Below are 15,088 nucleotides of genomic sequence, written 5' to 3'. Positions count from 1 at the left end.
AAACCAGCCTTAAAAAAAAACTGACAGGTCTACTCTAAGACAATAGAGACAAACAAACAGAGTAACCTTATCAGCAAAGATGACATTAAATCCTATGACAATCATCTCCCTCAATGTCAATGGACTAAATTCACCAATTAAAAGACACAGAGTGGCAAAATGGGTCAAAAAGATGAATCCAACCTTCTGCTGCCTAAAAGAAACACATCTGAATAGTCAAAACAAACATACTCAAAATCAAAGGCTGGAGGAAAATCATCCAAGCAAACAACACCCTCAAAAAAACTGGGGTGGCCATATTAATATCTGATGACACCGATTTTATATTCAGAAAAGTGGTAAGGGACAAAGATGGACACTATGTACTAATCAAGGGATATGTGCAACAGGAAGAAAACAGACTATTAAACATATATGCACCCAATGAGAGACCTGCAAATTATCTAATACAATTACTGACAAATCTGAAAGAAGACATCAATAATAACACAATAATTGTGGGAGACCTCAACAAAGCCCTATCAACACTTTATAGGTCAACCAGACTGAAACCCAACAAAAACATACTAGCCCTGAAAAGAGTAATGGAAGAAAGAGGACTGGTAGATATATATCAGACACTCCATCCCAAAAAACCTGGATACACATTCTTCTCCAATGTACATGGGTCATTCTCCAGGAGAGACTACATGCTGACACATGAAACATACCTCCATAAAATCAAGAGGATAGAAATCTTGTAGGCTACCTTTGCTGACCACAAGGCTCTGAAATTAGATGTGAACTACAAAGCCACACAGAAGAAAAACTTTGACAATTGGAAATTAAACACCCTGCTACTGAATAAACAGTGGGTCTGAGATGAAATCAGAAAGAAAATCAAAACCTTCCTGGAAACAAATGATAATGAAGACACAAACTAAAAGAATCTATGGGACACAGCAAAAGCGGTCCTGAGAGGAAAATTTATAGCTCTGCAAGCACACATCAGGAAGGAAAAAGGGGCATACCTGAATAACTTAATGACGCAGCTCAAAAAATTAGAAAATGACCAACAAAAGGAACCAAATAGGGAGACAGAAGGAAATAACAAAGCTGAAAGCAGAACTCAATGAAGTGGAAAACCAAAAAACAATCCGAAAGATCAACAAAAGCAGATGTTGGTTCTTTAAAAAAATAAACAAGATTGATAGGCCATTGGCAAAACTCACAAAGTAAGAGAAAGAAACTAGATAACCCGTATTAGAAATGAAAAGGACCACGACAGATATTGCAGAGATCCAAAGGGTAATCAGAGACTACTTTGAGAAACTTTATGCTACTAAACATGAGACCTAGAAGAAATGGAAAATTTATTGGATACTTATAACCTTCCACACTTAAGTAAGGAGGATGTAGCATATCTAAACACCCCCATCACTACTGAGGAAATTGAAACTGTAATCAAACATCTGCCCAAAGAGAAAATCCCAGGCCCAGATGGATTTCCTAATGAATGTTTTCAAATCTTTAAAGAGGAGCTACTGCCGATCCTAGCCAGGCTCTTCCATGAAATTGAAAAAACAGGAACACTCCCAAACAACTTTTATGAAGCTCACATCACCTTGATACCTGTTTGGTTTTGGACCAAACAGAGATGCTGCCAAAAAAGGAAATTACAGACCAATATCCCTGATGAATGCCGATGCAAAGATCTTCAACAAAATCCTGGCAAATAGGATCCAGTGCATCATCAAAGAGATCATACACTACGACCAAGTAGGTTTCATCCCGGGAATGCAAGGATGGTTTAACATCCGTAAATCTATCAACATCATACACAACATCAACAACAAGAAAAATAGAAATCACATGATCATATCAATAGATGCAGAGAAAGCATCTGATAAGTTCCAACACCCATTCTTGGTCAAAACTCTCAGCAAGATGGGAATGGAAGGAACCTTTCTCAATCTAGTTGAAGCCATCTACAAGCCAATGGCAAATATTATCCTCAATGGAGAAAAACTAAAAACCTTTCCTCTAAATTCTGGTACAAGAAAAGGCTGCCCACACTCACCACTCCTCCTCAACATATTACTGGAAGTTCTTGCTATAGCTATCAGGCAAGAAAAAGATATCAAGGAAATCCAGATAGGAAAGGAAGAAGTCAGGCTCTCACTGTTTGCAGATGACATGATACTCTACTTAGAAAACCCTAAAGACTCTACCAAAAAACTTCTAGAATCAATAGATTCATAGGGGAGTCTAGCAGGAAGAGGTTTGGCAGGCCCACGCCATGCCGGAGGCCTGCTTGGCCAGGCCTAGGGGGGGTGCGGGATTTGGGTAACCCCAGCACCCCTCTGCCGCCTTGCTCCAGATCTCCAGGGCTTCCCCGGGCCACACCCCTGGGCAAGCCGGTGAGTTGGGTCCCTTGGTGGAGCTTGAAGGACCCTAGGCCTTCCCCCACTATCCATGCGGCTCCTTAGGGAGGGTCTGGGTGGGGCTCTGAACTTCTGTTCTCCCAGCTTCTTGAAGGATCTCTCCTTCCTGGGAGCCGGGAGTCAAGCAGAAGGAGGTTTGGCAGGCCCACGCCATGCCGGAGGCCTGCTTGGCCAGACCTAGGGGGTGTGCGGGATTTGGGTAACCCCAGCACCCCTCTGCCGCCTTGCTCCAGATCTCCAGGGCTTCCCCGGGCCACACCCCTGGGCAAGCCGGTGAGTTGGGTCCCTTGGTGGAGCTTGAAGGACCCTAGGCCTTCCCCCACTATCCATGCGGCTCCTTAGGGAGGGTCTGGGTGGGGCTCTGAACTTCTGTTCTCCCAGCTTCTTGAAGGATCTCTCCTTCCTGGGAGCCGGGAGTCTAGCAGGAGGAGGTTTGGCAGGCCCACGCCATGCGGGAGGCCTGCTTGGCCAGGCCTAGGGGGGGTGCGGGATTTGGGTAACCCCCGCACCCCTCTGCCGCCTTGCTCCAGATCTCCAGGGCTTCCCTGGGCCACACCCCTGGGCAAGCCAGTGAGTTGGGTCCCTTGGTGGAGCTTGAAGGACCCTAGGCCTTCCCCCACTATCCATGCGGCTCCTTAGGGAGGGTCTGGGTGGGGCTCTGAACTTCTGTTCTCCCAGCTTCTTGAAGGATCTCTCCTTCCTGGGAGCCGGGAGTCAAGCAGGAGGAGGTCTGGCAGGCCCACGCCATGCCGGAGGCCTGCTTGGCCAGGCCTAGGGGGGGTGCGGGATTTGGGTAACCCCAGCACCCCTCTGCCGCCTTGCTCCAGATCTCCAGGGCTTCTCCGGGCCACACCCCTGGGCAAGCCGGTGAGTTGGGTCCCTTGGTGGAGCTTGAAGGACCCTAGGCCTTCCCCCACTATCCATGCGGCTCCTTAGGGAGGGTCTGGGTGGGGCTCTGAACTTCTGTTCTCCCAGCTTCTTGAAGGATCTCTCCTTCCTGGGAGCCGGGAGTCAAGCAGGAGGAGGTCTGGCAGGCCCACGCCATGCCGGAGGCCTGCTTGGCCAGGCCTAGGGGGGGTGCGGGATTTGGGTAACCCCAGCACCCCTCTGCCGCCTTGCTCCAGATCTCCAGGGCTTCTCCGGGCCACACCCCTGGGCAAGCCGGTGAGTTGGGTCCCTTGGTGGAGCTTGAAGGACCCTAGGCCTTCCCCCACTATCCATGCGGCTCCTTAGGGAGGGTCTGGGTGGGGCTCTGAACTTCTGTTCTCCCAGCTTCTTGAAGGATCTCTCCTTCCTGGGAGCCGGGAGTCAAGCAGGAGGAGGTTTGGCAGGCCCACGCCATGCCGGAGGCCTGCTTGGCCAGGCCTAGGGGGGGTGCGGGATTTGGGTAACCCCCGCACCCCTCTGCCGCCTTGCTCCAGATCTCCAGGGCTTCCCCGGGCCACACCCCTGGGCAAGCCGGTGAGTTGGGTCCCTTGGTGGAGCTTGAAGGACCCTAGGCCTTCCCCCACTATCCATGCGGCTCCTTAGGGAGGGTCTGGGTGGGGCTCTGAACTTCTGTTCTCCCAGCTTCTTGAAGGATCTCTCCTTCCTGGGAGCCGGGAGTCAAGCAGGAGGAGGTCTGGCAGGCCCACGCCATGCCGGAGGCCTGCTTGGCCAGGCCTAGGGGGGGTGCGGGATTTGGGTAACCCCAGCACCCCTCTGCCGCCTTGCTCCAGATCTCCAGGGCTTCCCCGGGCCACACCCCTGGGCAAGCCGGTGAGTTGGGTCCCTTGGTGGAGCTTGAAGGACCCTAGGCCTTCCCCCACTATCCATGCGGCTCCTTAGGGAGGGTCTGGGTGGGGCTCTGAACTTCTGTTCTCCCAGCTTCTTGAAGGATCTCTCCTTCCTGGGAGCCGGGAGTCTAGCAGGAGGACGTTTGGCTGGCACTGGTAATCTCTGTCCAGTCTACATTTTCAAAATCGCGCGGGGGCTATTGCCCCGCGCGCACAAGAAACATTAATAGTACTCTCACAAGAAACATTAATAGTACTCACTATCATTGAATTATGTTTTTATGTATGCAGAATGTCCATTTTGTACTCTGCCCTTTTGCATACCCCTTCATAAAGTTCATATTTCTCTTTAACTTCTTTAACTCCTATCATCATTACTCCTTTTTTACCCTTTCTAACTTAAGTACTCTTGAGTCCTAATTCACAGACCAAAGTGTTGCCCTAGAGTTAACACCCACACAACTATTTTAAAAGGCATAAAAAGGGCACATATCTTTTCAACATTTTACGGGTGTTTTCTTTGACGGCTATAACTTTTGCTAAATACTTTCTTATACAGTGATGATCCCCCCCCCATTTTTTTTTTTATCTTCTCTTTGTGAACTGCTCAATATGGAATTTGGTGTGAAAGAATCCCTCAGTTTAATACTTATGTTTGAACCAAGTCATGGGTCTTGTTGGAAATGTTCTTATGCCCCCATATATCTGATAGCACCACGTGGCTTTATATCTTGTTTGCGTAGGCACACTGACATGGGAAAATACTATACATACCAATAAGTTCTTATCTAATAGAAATGGGAACACACAAATCTTGTAGTACAATGAGACCTTACACCCTGAACATTGACATAAAGACCTTGCACAGGCCTCAGAAGAATGGGCATTCTCCATTTACCCCTTGATCTACAGAAGACATTTACAAAACATCCAAGGTTGTATATAACATCACCCGGAGGCATTCCTGTACCAGGGACGACCCTACAGCTGCTCTGACATCGATCTACTCAAAAGAGACATCCCTTAACACTGAGAAGACAACAAGAACAATGACCTGTTTACTGGACAGGGCTTGCTGTATTGCCCCTTTATGGTGAGGTTTGTCTATAACATCACCTGGAAGCAATACTCTACCACGGAAGACCCTACCACTGCTCAGACATCGTCCTGCTCAAAAGAGACTTCCCTTAACACTGAGAAGACTTAACAACAACAACAACCTGCTTATAGGACAGGGCTTCCTGCATTCCCCTTTCATGGTGAGGTGAAACGAGAAGGCACTCCTCATCATGACTTCAATGTAGGACATGCAGATTCCAGAATCTTTAATACAGAAACATGAGACCAACAACAGAGACTGTGTGATAAGTGTGTTGGCGCTACGGACAATGTCTTGGAGCGAACGATAACTTTCCTGAGGCCTAGAGCTGGTCTTATGCCAGGAAACTTCAGGGGTAGGATCTCTTTGTATTTAGGCCAAGGCTATTCCTTTCCATGCCTCTCATATTTTGGTGGGCCTATGCAAACAACAATTGCCACTCTAACACCGTTTTTACTGTGCTCCTTTGACTCTAATCCTTAAAACACACCCACTTAAAATTTGAGGTTAACTTAAGCTAATATGCATGTACATGGAAATGTAAAAAACACTATGCCTCTAATGTTTAAGGAGTTACGTAAGTTTGATGGCTTTAGATTGCCTTGTGTGCTGTTAAGAAATATTATAATGTGCTACAATCTGGGGACTTGAGGGAAAAAGTAATTGCACATGGATTTTGTTTTATTTATCTTAACTTTCTTTGGTGAAAATTCAAAGTTAAGATATCAGCAAGGGGACTTCTTCTGATAATTATGTTATGGGTGATTGTCCTTCCACTGTAACTTTACCTTATCCTCTTTCTTTGCATCTTTTGTTCTCATAAATCATAATAAAAAATTATAAAAAAAAAGAAGAAGAAAATAGTAGCATGTAATAAAAAATAGTAGAAAATACCCCATTTCAAAGAAAACTAGTAATCAAGGCAGCATGGCTCTGGCATATAGACACACAGATCAATGGAATAAAATTGAGAGCCTAGAAATCAAAAAAAAAAAAAAAATAGATTCATATAGCAGGGTGGCAGGCTACAAAATTAACACACAGAAATTATTGGTTTTTTATATACCAATAATGAAAGGGAAGAGAAGGAAGTCAAGATGGCAATCCTATTCACATCAGTGTCACACAAACTCAAATATCTTGGAGTCAACTTGACAAAAGATGTGAAGGACCTATACAAAGAAAACTATAAAGCCCTGCTCCAAGAAATAAGAGAGGACACATGAAAATGTAGACACACGGGGCCGGGAAGGTGGCGTTACAGGTTAGGTGTCTGCCTTGCAAGCGGATGGACCGCGGTTCGATCCCCCGGTGTCCCATATGGCTCCCCAAGCCAGGGGCGATTTCTGAGCTCATAGCCAGGAGTAACCCCTGAGCGTCAAATGGGTGTGGCCCAAAAACCAAAAAAAAAAAAAAAAAAAAAAAGAAAATGTAGACACATAACCTGCTCATGGATTGGCAGGATTAACATCATTAAAATGGCAATACTCCCCAAAGCATTGTACAGATTTAATGAGATCCCCCTAAAAATACCCATGAAATTCTTCAAAGAAGTTGATCAAACATTTATGAAGTTCATCTGGAACAATAAACACCCTCGAATAGCTAAAGCACTTCTAGGGAAAAGGAAAATGGGAGGCATTACCTTCCCCAACTTTAAACTGTATTACAAAGTAATAGTTATCAAAGGAGCATGGTATTGGAATAAAGACAGACCCTCAGATCAGTGGAATAGGCTTGAATTCTCAGACATTGTCCCCCAGACATACAATTACCAAATTTTTGACAAAGGAGCAAGAAATCCTAAGTGGAGCAGGGAAAACCTCTTCAAAAAGTGGTGCTGGCAGAATTGGTTAGCCACTTGCAAAAAAGCAAACATAGACCCCCAGGTAACATCATGTACGAAGGTAAAATCCAAATGGATTACAGACCTTGATATCAGACCTGATACCATAAGATATATAGAACAACACTTAGGCAAAACACCCCATGATATTGAGACTAAGGGCATCTTCAAGGAGGAAACTGCACTTTCCAAACAAGTGGAAGCACAGATCAACAGATGGGAATACATTAAACTGAGAAGCTTCTGCACCTCAAAAGAAATAGTGCCCAGGAAACAAAAATCACACACCGAGTGGGAGAAACTATTCACCCAACACCGATCAGATAAGGGGCTAATATCCAAAATATACAGGGCACTGACAGAACTTTACAAGAAAAAAACATCTAATCCCATCAAACAATGGGGAGAAGAAATGAAAAGGCACTTTGATAAAAAAGAAATACAAATGGCCAAAAGGCACATGAAAAAATGCTCCACATCACTAATCATCAGGGAGATGCAAATCTAAACAAAGATGAGATACCACCTCACACCACAGAGATTGGCACACATCACAAAGAATGAGAACAATCAGTGCTGGTGGGGATGTGGAGAGAAAGGAACTCTTATCCACTGCTGGTGGGAATGCTGTCTAGTCCAACCACTAAGGAAAGTGATATGGAGATTCCTCCAAAATCTGGAAATTGAGCTCCCATTTGACCCAGCTATTCCACTCCTAGGGATATGCCCTAAGAACACAAGAATGCAATACAAAAACCCCTTCCTCACACCTACATTTATTGCAGCACTATTCACAATAGCCAGGCTCTGGAAACAACCAAGATGCCCTTCAACAGATGAATGGCTAAAGAAACTATGCTACATATACACAATGGAATATTATGCAGCCGTCAGGAGAGATGAAGTCATGAAATTTTCCTATACATGGATGTACATGGAATCTATCATGCTGAGTGAAATAAGTCAGAGGGAGAGAGAGAAGCAGAATATTCTCACTCATCTATGGGTTTTTAAGAAAAATAAAAGTCATTTTTGCAACAATCATCAGAGACAATGAGAGGAGGGCTCAAACTTCCAGCTCACTTCATGAAGCTCACCACAAAGAGTGGTGAGTGCAATTATAGAAATATATACACAGAGAACTACCATAATCATGTTAATGAATGAGGAAACTGGATAGCCTGTCTGGAGTACAGGTGGGGGTGGGGTGGGATGAAGGGAGATTTAGGACATTGGTGGTGGGAATGTTGCACTGGTGAAGGGGGTGTTCTTTACATGACTGAAACCCAAACACAACCATGTATGTAATCAAGATGTTTAAATAAAGGAAAAAAATGAAAAAAAAAATTCTAAAAAAAAAGAACCCTCACAGCACTATTATTCATTATATATATTCATTATTCATATATAATAATCATTATTCTCGTGAATATTGAGATTCCTTGAAGCTGGAAAATCTTTCAGAAAGTATAAATTCAAATATTATTTTTGTGTCCAAAGTAGAACAAAAATAGAAAGAAATAAAAATGCAAAACAAGAGGATAATTTTAATATTTCTAATCATTTTCCACAACATAATTTTCATACTAATCATTAAAAACTAAGTTAAGCACAGGACATCTATAAAATATAGAACACAAATTTATTTTGAATTATAAATATTTTGACGTGCTCTAGTTTTCTTTCAACTACTAAACGTTTGGGCATACAACAATTCCAAAAATGTAATTTCAACATTGTTTACATAAAATAATTAGATATTTTATTTCCCTGGATATGTGTACTTGACATCAAAATTAATCATAAATGTAAATAAGTCATAGTTTCAACATTAAAAAACAGAATAACATGATATATTTTATTAAATAATTAAATTTTCAAAATTAATATATTTCTGTACCTACTTAATCACCCATCACAAAAAAAATAAGTAAAACTTTAAACTAAGACTGAGTGATTTTAGCTTTAAATAATATTTTATTCTCTCTAAATCCTGTTTTTCTATTTTGGTTGGGAGGGCAAGTCATAAGGGTAGGCTCTATCTGGCTGAATTATGGTTTAGGTGCTCAGGGATCACTCCACAGCAGTGACCAGTAATAAGACTGGCAGGAAACAATCCCAGGTTGGTCTTCTATATGAAAAGGATGTGCTGAGTATCTGAGTCTCTTGAGTATCTTCCTGAACCATTCAATATTCTTCCAACTTATCTAATTGTAGTTTTATCATTTCATGTGTACAGTATGATTTATGTATTTCAAACTTTTATATTTCAAATATATCAAGAAACATGATTTTTAAAGTCGATATTACATACTCTCTTCAACAACAGAAAACATTTTAAGGAATTAATGAAGATAAAGCAGAGAAAAGGCATCTTTGAAACAAAATGTATTATGTATACTAAACAACAGAATTCCGATAATTAGACAAAAAAAAACTCATATAAAATAAATACCAGTACTATATTCCACACCTAAAAGTTTCCTTAGAATTAAAATATATAGTTACTGCTACCTTATATCCAGGTCCTAACTGATGAATTGCAAATATCTGTGCAGGGTTGAGAGCTTCACTGAATACATACACGGCACCAAGTTGACCACAAAATACTCTATTTGCATCTGCAGTTTCTGAAGATCCAAGAAAGCACTTGTCATAGCTCTATTTTAAAGACATATAAATAAAATAAAATTATTTTGCAATGATGAACATTTAAATACTAATATCTTCATTGTTATGAATAACTTGGATAGAGACCTTATGCAATATTCATTATAATGAAAATCAGATAAAATTTTTTCAGAAAAATAAAAATCAAAAATTTAAGTTCATCAGTAAATTTAAATATTTAAATAAAATGATTTTCTACTCAGTAATCCCTAGAATACTTTCTAAATTTTACAGTTCAAATGAAAATCATTTATACCAATGTATTTACAAAACTAAAAATAATATTGAAACTAATTATTTATGGTTATATAAAGATTAATTTTAATTTAAGGAATTTTATTATAAATATGCAGAATATAATTATTTTTTTATTTTTTTATTTTAATTGCATTAATGTCTTCTTTTAAGCATGTTTCTCTCTTGAATCCTTCCTACACTTTGATAGCCCCAATTTTGTTGTCAGAGTCTAAGTACTTATTGTCATTTACCATTGTCCATTACCTTTCTGATTCTTTATATACCAATATAATTTGAGATTTTCTGGCATCTATCCTTAAGGCCTAATTCTTTACATTACTTATGTATGGAATCTCTGTGGTCACTTAATAAATTAACAATAAATTTTTGAAAGGGATTAAAAAATAAAAACTCATTGTTATACACAATATTTAAAGTATAAAAAATGAAAATGTGTGTATAATGTATAAGTGTAGATTATGATTATCCAAGCTTCTGCATTTCTTGGGATAGTAATGTAAAATATTTTTAAATATTAAATATTAAATGATAGGTGGTATATTTTTCCAATATAACAATCTATGAACTCACTCTGGACATAAACATATTTAGAAAAACAAATACAAAACTAAAACCAATTTTCCTCCTTTCTGGAGACAAAGTCTAGAAAAATGCAAACAAAACTGAAAACAATGAGAATTAATGAGGGAAGTAGAAAGCCTGTCTAAAGTAGAGGCGAGGGCGGGGAGGAAAGGAGGGATATTTGGGACATTGGTGATGGGAATGGTGCACTGGTGAAAGGGGGTGTTCTTTACATGACTGAAACCCAACCATAATCATGTTTGTAATCAAGGTCTTTAAATAAAGATATTAATTTTAAAAAATTAAACAAATAAATAAATAAATAAATGAGAAAAGCTATAAAACTAAACAGTAAAAATGATAGTATATTATTAGGATTGGTAAAGAACACCACCCATCACCAGCGCAACATTCCCATCACCAATGTCCCAAATCTCCCTCCTCTCCACCCAACCCCCGCCTGTACTCTAGGCAGGCTTTCTATTTCCCTCGTACATTCTCATTATTAGAATAGTTCAAAACGTAGTTATTTCTCTAACTAAACTCATCCCTGTTCGTGGTGAGCTTCATGAGGTGAGCTGTAACTTATAGACCTTCTCTCTTTTGTGTCTGAAAATTATTATTGCAAGAACGTCTTTCATTTTTCTTAAAACCCCAGCATGAAACTTATTTTCTTAAATATGAGCTAGTATTACAGCACAATTGCACTAAAATTAACCTGAATAATTTCTGGGTAAGATGATGAAAGACCAGGTTTTTAAGATACTTGACAAAAAGCCCTATAGTATTTGACTCACTCCTATCTGTCTATTTTTTTTAATTAGTTAGTTCCTTCTCTCCTCTGTTCCAAGCAAACTGGCTGCATTGTAGTTTAATGAACTCCCCATTCTGCATCATTTTTTCTTATTCATTCCACTAAATAAAAGTATTTCTCACAAGTATTGGCATAGCTTGATACCTCAACCTTCTCAATAGAGTCATATTTAAACTCTGTCTTCTTCCCCTGCCCATCATATATACTTTTGTATATATACTTTATATATTTATATTTCCCACCAAATTTTTCTCCACAGAAGTTATCACTAAATGTTATCTGACTAAATGTTATACTTTCAAATTAAGAATTCCCTTTCATATTATAAAAGACAACAAAAAAGTAAATGCTTGTTTATGGAAAGAAAATACTAAACTGATATATATTTGATCTAATAATATGGCCAAGTAATTTTTAATTCTTGTTTAATCGAACTTTTAGGAATTCTGTTATAATCAATTAGAAAATCATCTTACTAGGGATAAAAGAATTCAAAGTAAAATAATTTCTCTTAAACTAATTACCCAATGAATGTTTAAAGCATTAGATCATATATCATCAAACACACTGAAACATGGGTTAAGAAAATAACTTACATCATTTGTGTTAACATGCCAAGCCATATCACCATATGATACCAGCTGTCCATTAACATAACACCGAATTTCACTGTTCCTCCATCGATTGTAAATGTGAACAATGCTGATCATATACCACTTAAAATTAAAACATAAATATATCAATCTGTAATATTTCGTTATTTTTACCTAAAAAACAATTATAATATTTATAGCATGCTATGAAAAAATGCTTGGGTAAATATTAATAATCATCTACCACAAATCTTCAAGTTTACCCTTCCATTTCTGATTCTGAAAATCAAACTGCCTTAGAATAAATCTAGAGAAAAAGAATTAAGATGCTTGCCTTGCATTTGGCTGATAATGATTTGATTCCCAACTATTTTAGTCCTTAGTCTGTTCAGAGAACAGAGAATATAGAAAAAAATTTTCTTTAAAACAAAAAATGAAAGACAAATAAAAACACAAGTCATAGAGTCAGTACAATACATAAGGTGCTTCCCATGCAAGTGCAAGTAACAGGGGTTCCATCCAACCTCACCGCACATGGTACCTCAATTCCTCTCCAAGCAATCACTGAATACACAGATGAGATTATGCATAGAACACCACTGGGTGCGGTCCATAACCAAAAATAAAAGAAAGAATAAAATAAAAAATGGGGGGACGGGCGGAGGCGCAGAAAAAAAATTGGAAAAATTATCTAAAGATATTTTTTGTTGGCAGCGCTTAGGGGTTACTCCTGGTTCTATATGCTCAGAAATCGCTCCCGGCAGGCTAGGGGGACAATATGGGAAGCTGGGATTCAAACGACCGCCCTTCTGCATGCAAGGCAAATGCCCTTCCTCCATGCTATCTCTCCGGCCCCAAAATGTAATTGAGGGTTGGGGTGTAGTTCAGTGGTAGAGCATTTGCTTCACATACATGAAGCCTGAGTTCAAAACCTGGCATCAGGTGAGGGGAGGGAAAGAGTTTCTGTTTTGTTTGTTCTTTTGGGTCATACCCAGTGGTGACCAGGGGTTGGTTACACCTGGCTCTGTACACAGAAATTGCACCTGGCAAACTCGGAGGACCAAAAGGAATACCGGAAATTGAACCATGGTCCAGCTGCATGTAAGGCAAATGCCCTACTGCTGTGCTATCTCTCTGGGCCCTATCTAAATATATTTTTAAAAGCATGAGTCAACGAAAGGAGGGAAATTATCCAGCTTTTCCTCAAAATTAAGATATAGATTGTCCCAAGTCTAAAAAGCACTATGTAATCCTTTCTTTCTTTTCTTTTCTTTTCCTTCCATCCTTCCTTCCTTCCTTCCTTCCTTCCTTCCTTCCTTCCTTCCTTCCTTCCTTCCTTTCTCTCTCCTCTCTCTCTCTTTCTTTCTTTTTCTTTATTTCCTTTCCTTTCTTTCTTTCTTTTTCTTTTTTTTTTTGGCCACACCAATGATACTCAGGGATTACTCCTAACTATGCACTCAGAAATTGTTCCTGGCTTGGGGGACCATATGGGACAACAGGGGATTGAACCTCGGTCCGTCCTAGGTTAGCGTATACAAGGCAAATGCCCTATTACTTGCACCACTGCTCTAGCCCATCATTTCATTGAGAAGTATATTGAGAAATATACCATTGTAATAATAATTCTGAACCATTAAAATATTAATTTTAAGCATATTTAAATCTCCTGAACAAAATTCACTTTCATTTGACATGATTTGAAAATTAAAATAGTACTATAAAAAAGTCATAGAAATAATGATGCAAAAAATGGTTTATCAATTATTTATAAAGGTTCATGGGATAGTTCTAAAAGCAGCAGAGCATTTGCCTTACATGTATGAGTCCTAGATTGGATTCACAGAACAGGGGAACAGAGAAGTCACGTAAAATCATTTAACCCCTAAGATACATGTCCTTTTAAAAATGTTAACGGCGAGTATTTCTGACTTATTTCAGCCTTTCGTTTGATCAAAAACATGTTAACCCTGATAAAATCAGAACAAGAACTTCTAAAGTTAGTCATTTAATAGCTCCTTTACAAATATTAACAAACTTTCATTAAGATAGCATAAAAACTAAGCTTCAAATAAATTTAAGAAAAATTATGAAGTTAACATATAAAAATTAAGATCTATCTTTATTACTTACCATAATTAGGCCTATAAATTTTAAAACAAAATGTAAATGTCATCTGAGCACCACAGACAACATATTCATAAAATTTGATATAAAACTTTTAAAAGTATTAATATTATAAATATATTTTAGAAACAAAAGCTGATATAAAAATAATTTCTGCCCAAATGTAATTTTGATATATTAGTTGTATTACAATATTCATTGACAATTAATAAAATTATCATATTTGTATTTAACATTAATATTTTAGTATTGATAGTAATATCATTATTTAGCAATATCATTATTTAATAATATGTTTTAATGATATTACTATTCTATTATAAACACTGATATCAAATATTAATCATATATAATATTTACTTAATAAATAATTATTGGTTTATTATTATGTACAAATCATTTTGTGTATGACAAAGAATGAAATTAAAATTTATAAATATATAATATCAGTACTATTATTTCTGCCTACATTTCCCGGAACCTATTTGTATCTCTAAATAAAGATTCAAAAATAATGCCAGATTTGGGGAGTGTAAATATAATAATATACAATGTATAAAATTATGATGAGTTCCATGTAAAATATATTTTATACTTATTTAATAAATAAAATTTCATTACCTAAATTTATATTTTTCTATTCCCTAATGATGAGTTCTTTCTTAGTTAAAAATGAAAATAATTCACTCCTCAAAGTGACTTATTCACAAAATAAGTTACTTTAAAATCCAATTTATAGCAAGCTCATTGAAGAATTATAAATATAATTAAAGAAAAAATACATTTAGACTTAAGGTATCTTCATTAGAGAAACAAACATGAAAGAATTATAAACAATTAATAATAACTAAATATAGAGTAGAGCTAAAGAAATAATGAGTATTGGGAGAGGGGAAAGAAAAACCCAGAGAATAAAATCTAACAG

General features: G+C 38.4%; 1 protein-coding gene across 1 annotated transcript in view; it reads right to left on the bottom strand.

Moving 5' to 3' along the window:
- The window catches only part of NBEA (neurobeachin), a 697,365-nt gene that overhangs the window by 562,786 nt on the left and 119,491 nt on the right, over positions 1-15,088 (bottom strand). Inside the window, exons 7-8 of the mRNA XM_049778738.1 lie at positions 12,043-12,162; positions 9,658-9,804 (exon numbers count right to left, since the gene is read on the bottom strand). Coding sequence (XP_049634695.1) covers positions 9,658-9,804; positions 12,043-12,162 — 267 coding nt within the window. The remainder of the gene's footprint in view (positions 1-9,657; positions 9,805-12,042; positions 12,163-15,088) is intronic.

This window comes from Suncus etruscus, chromosome 8 (genome assembly GCF_024139225.1).
Source record: "Suncus etruscus isolate mSunEtr1 chromosome 8, mSunEtr1.pri.cur, whole genome shotgun sequence".
In the NCBI taxonomy this organism is placed as follows: Eukaryota; Metazoa; Chordata; class Mammalia; order Eulipotyphla; family Soricidae; genus Suncus; species Suncus etruscus.
The sequence above is the reverse complement of the archived record's forward strand: the minus strand, read 5'-3'. Positions and strand labels throughout refer to the sequence as shown.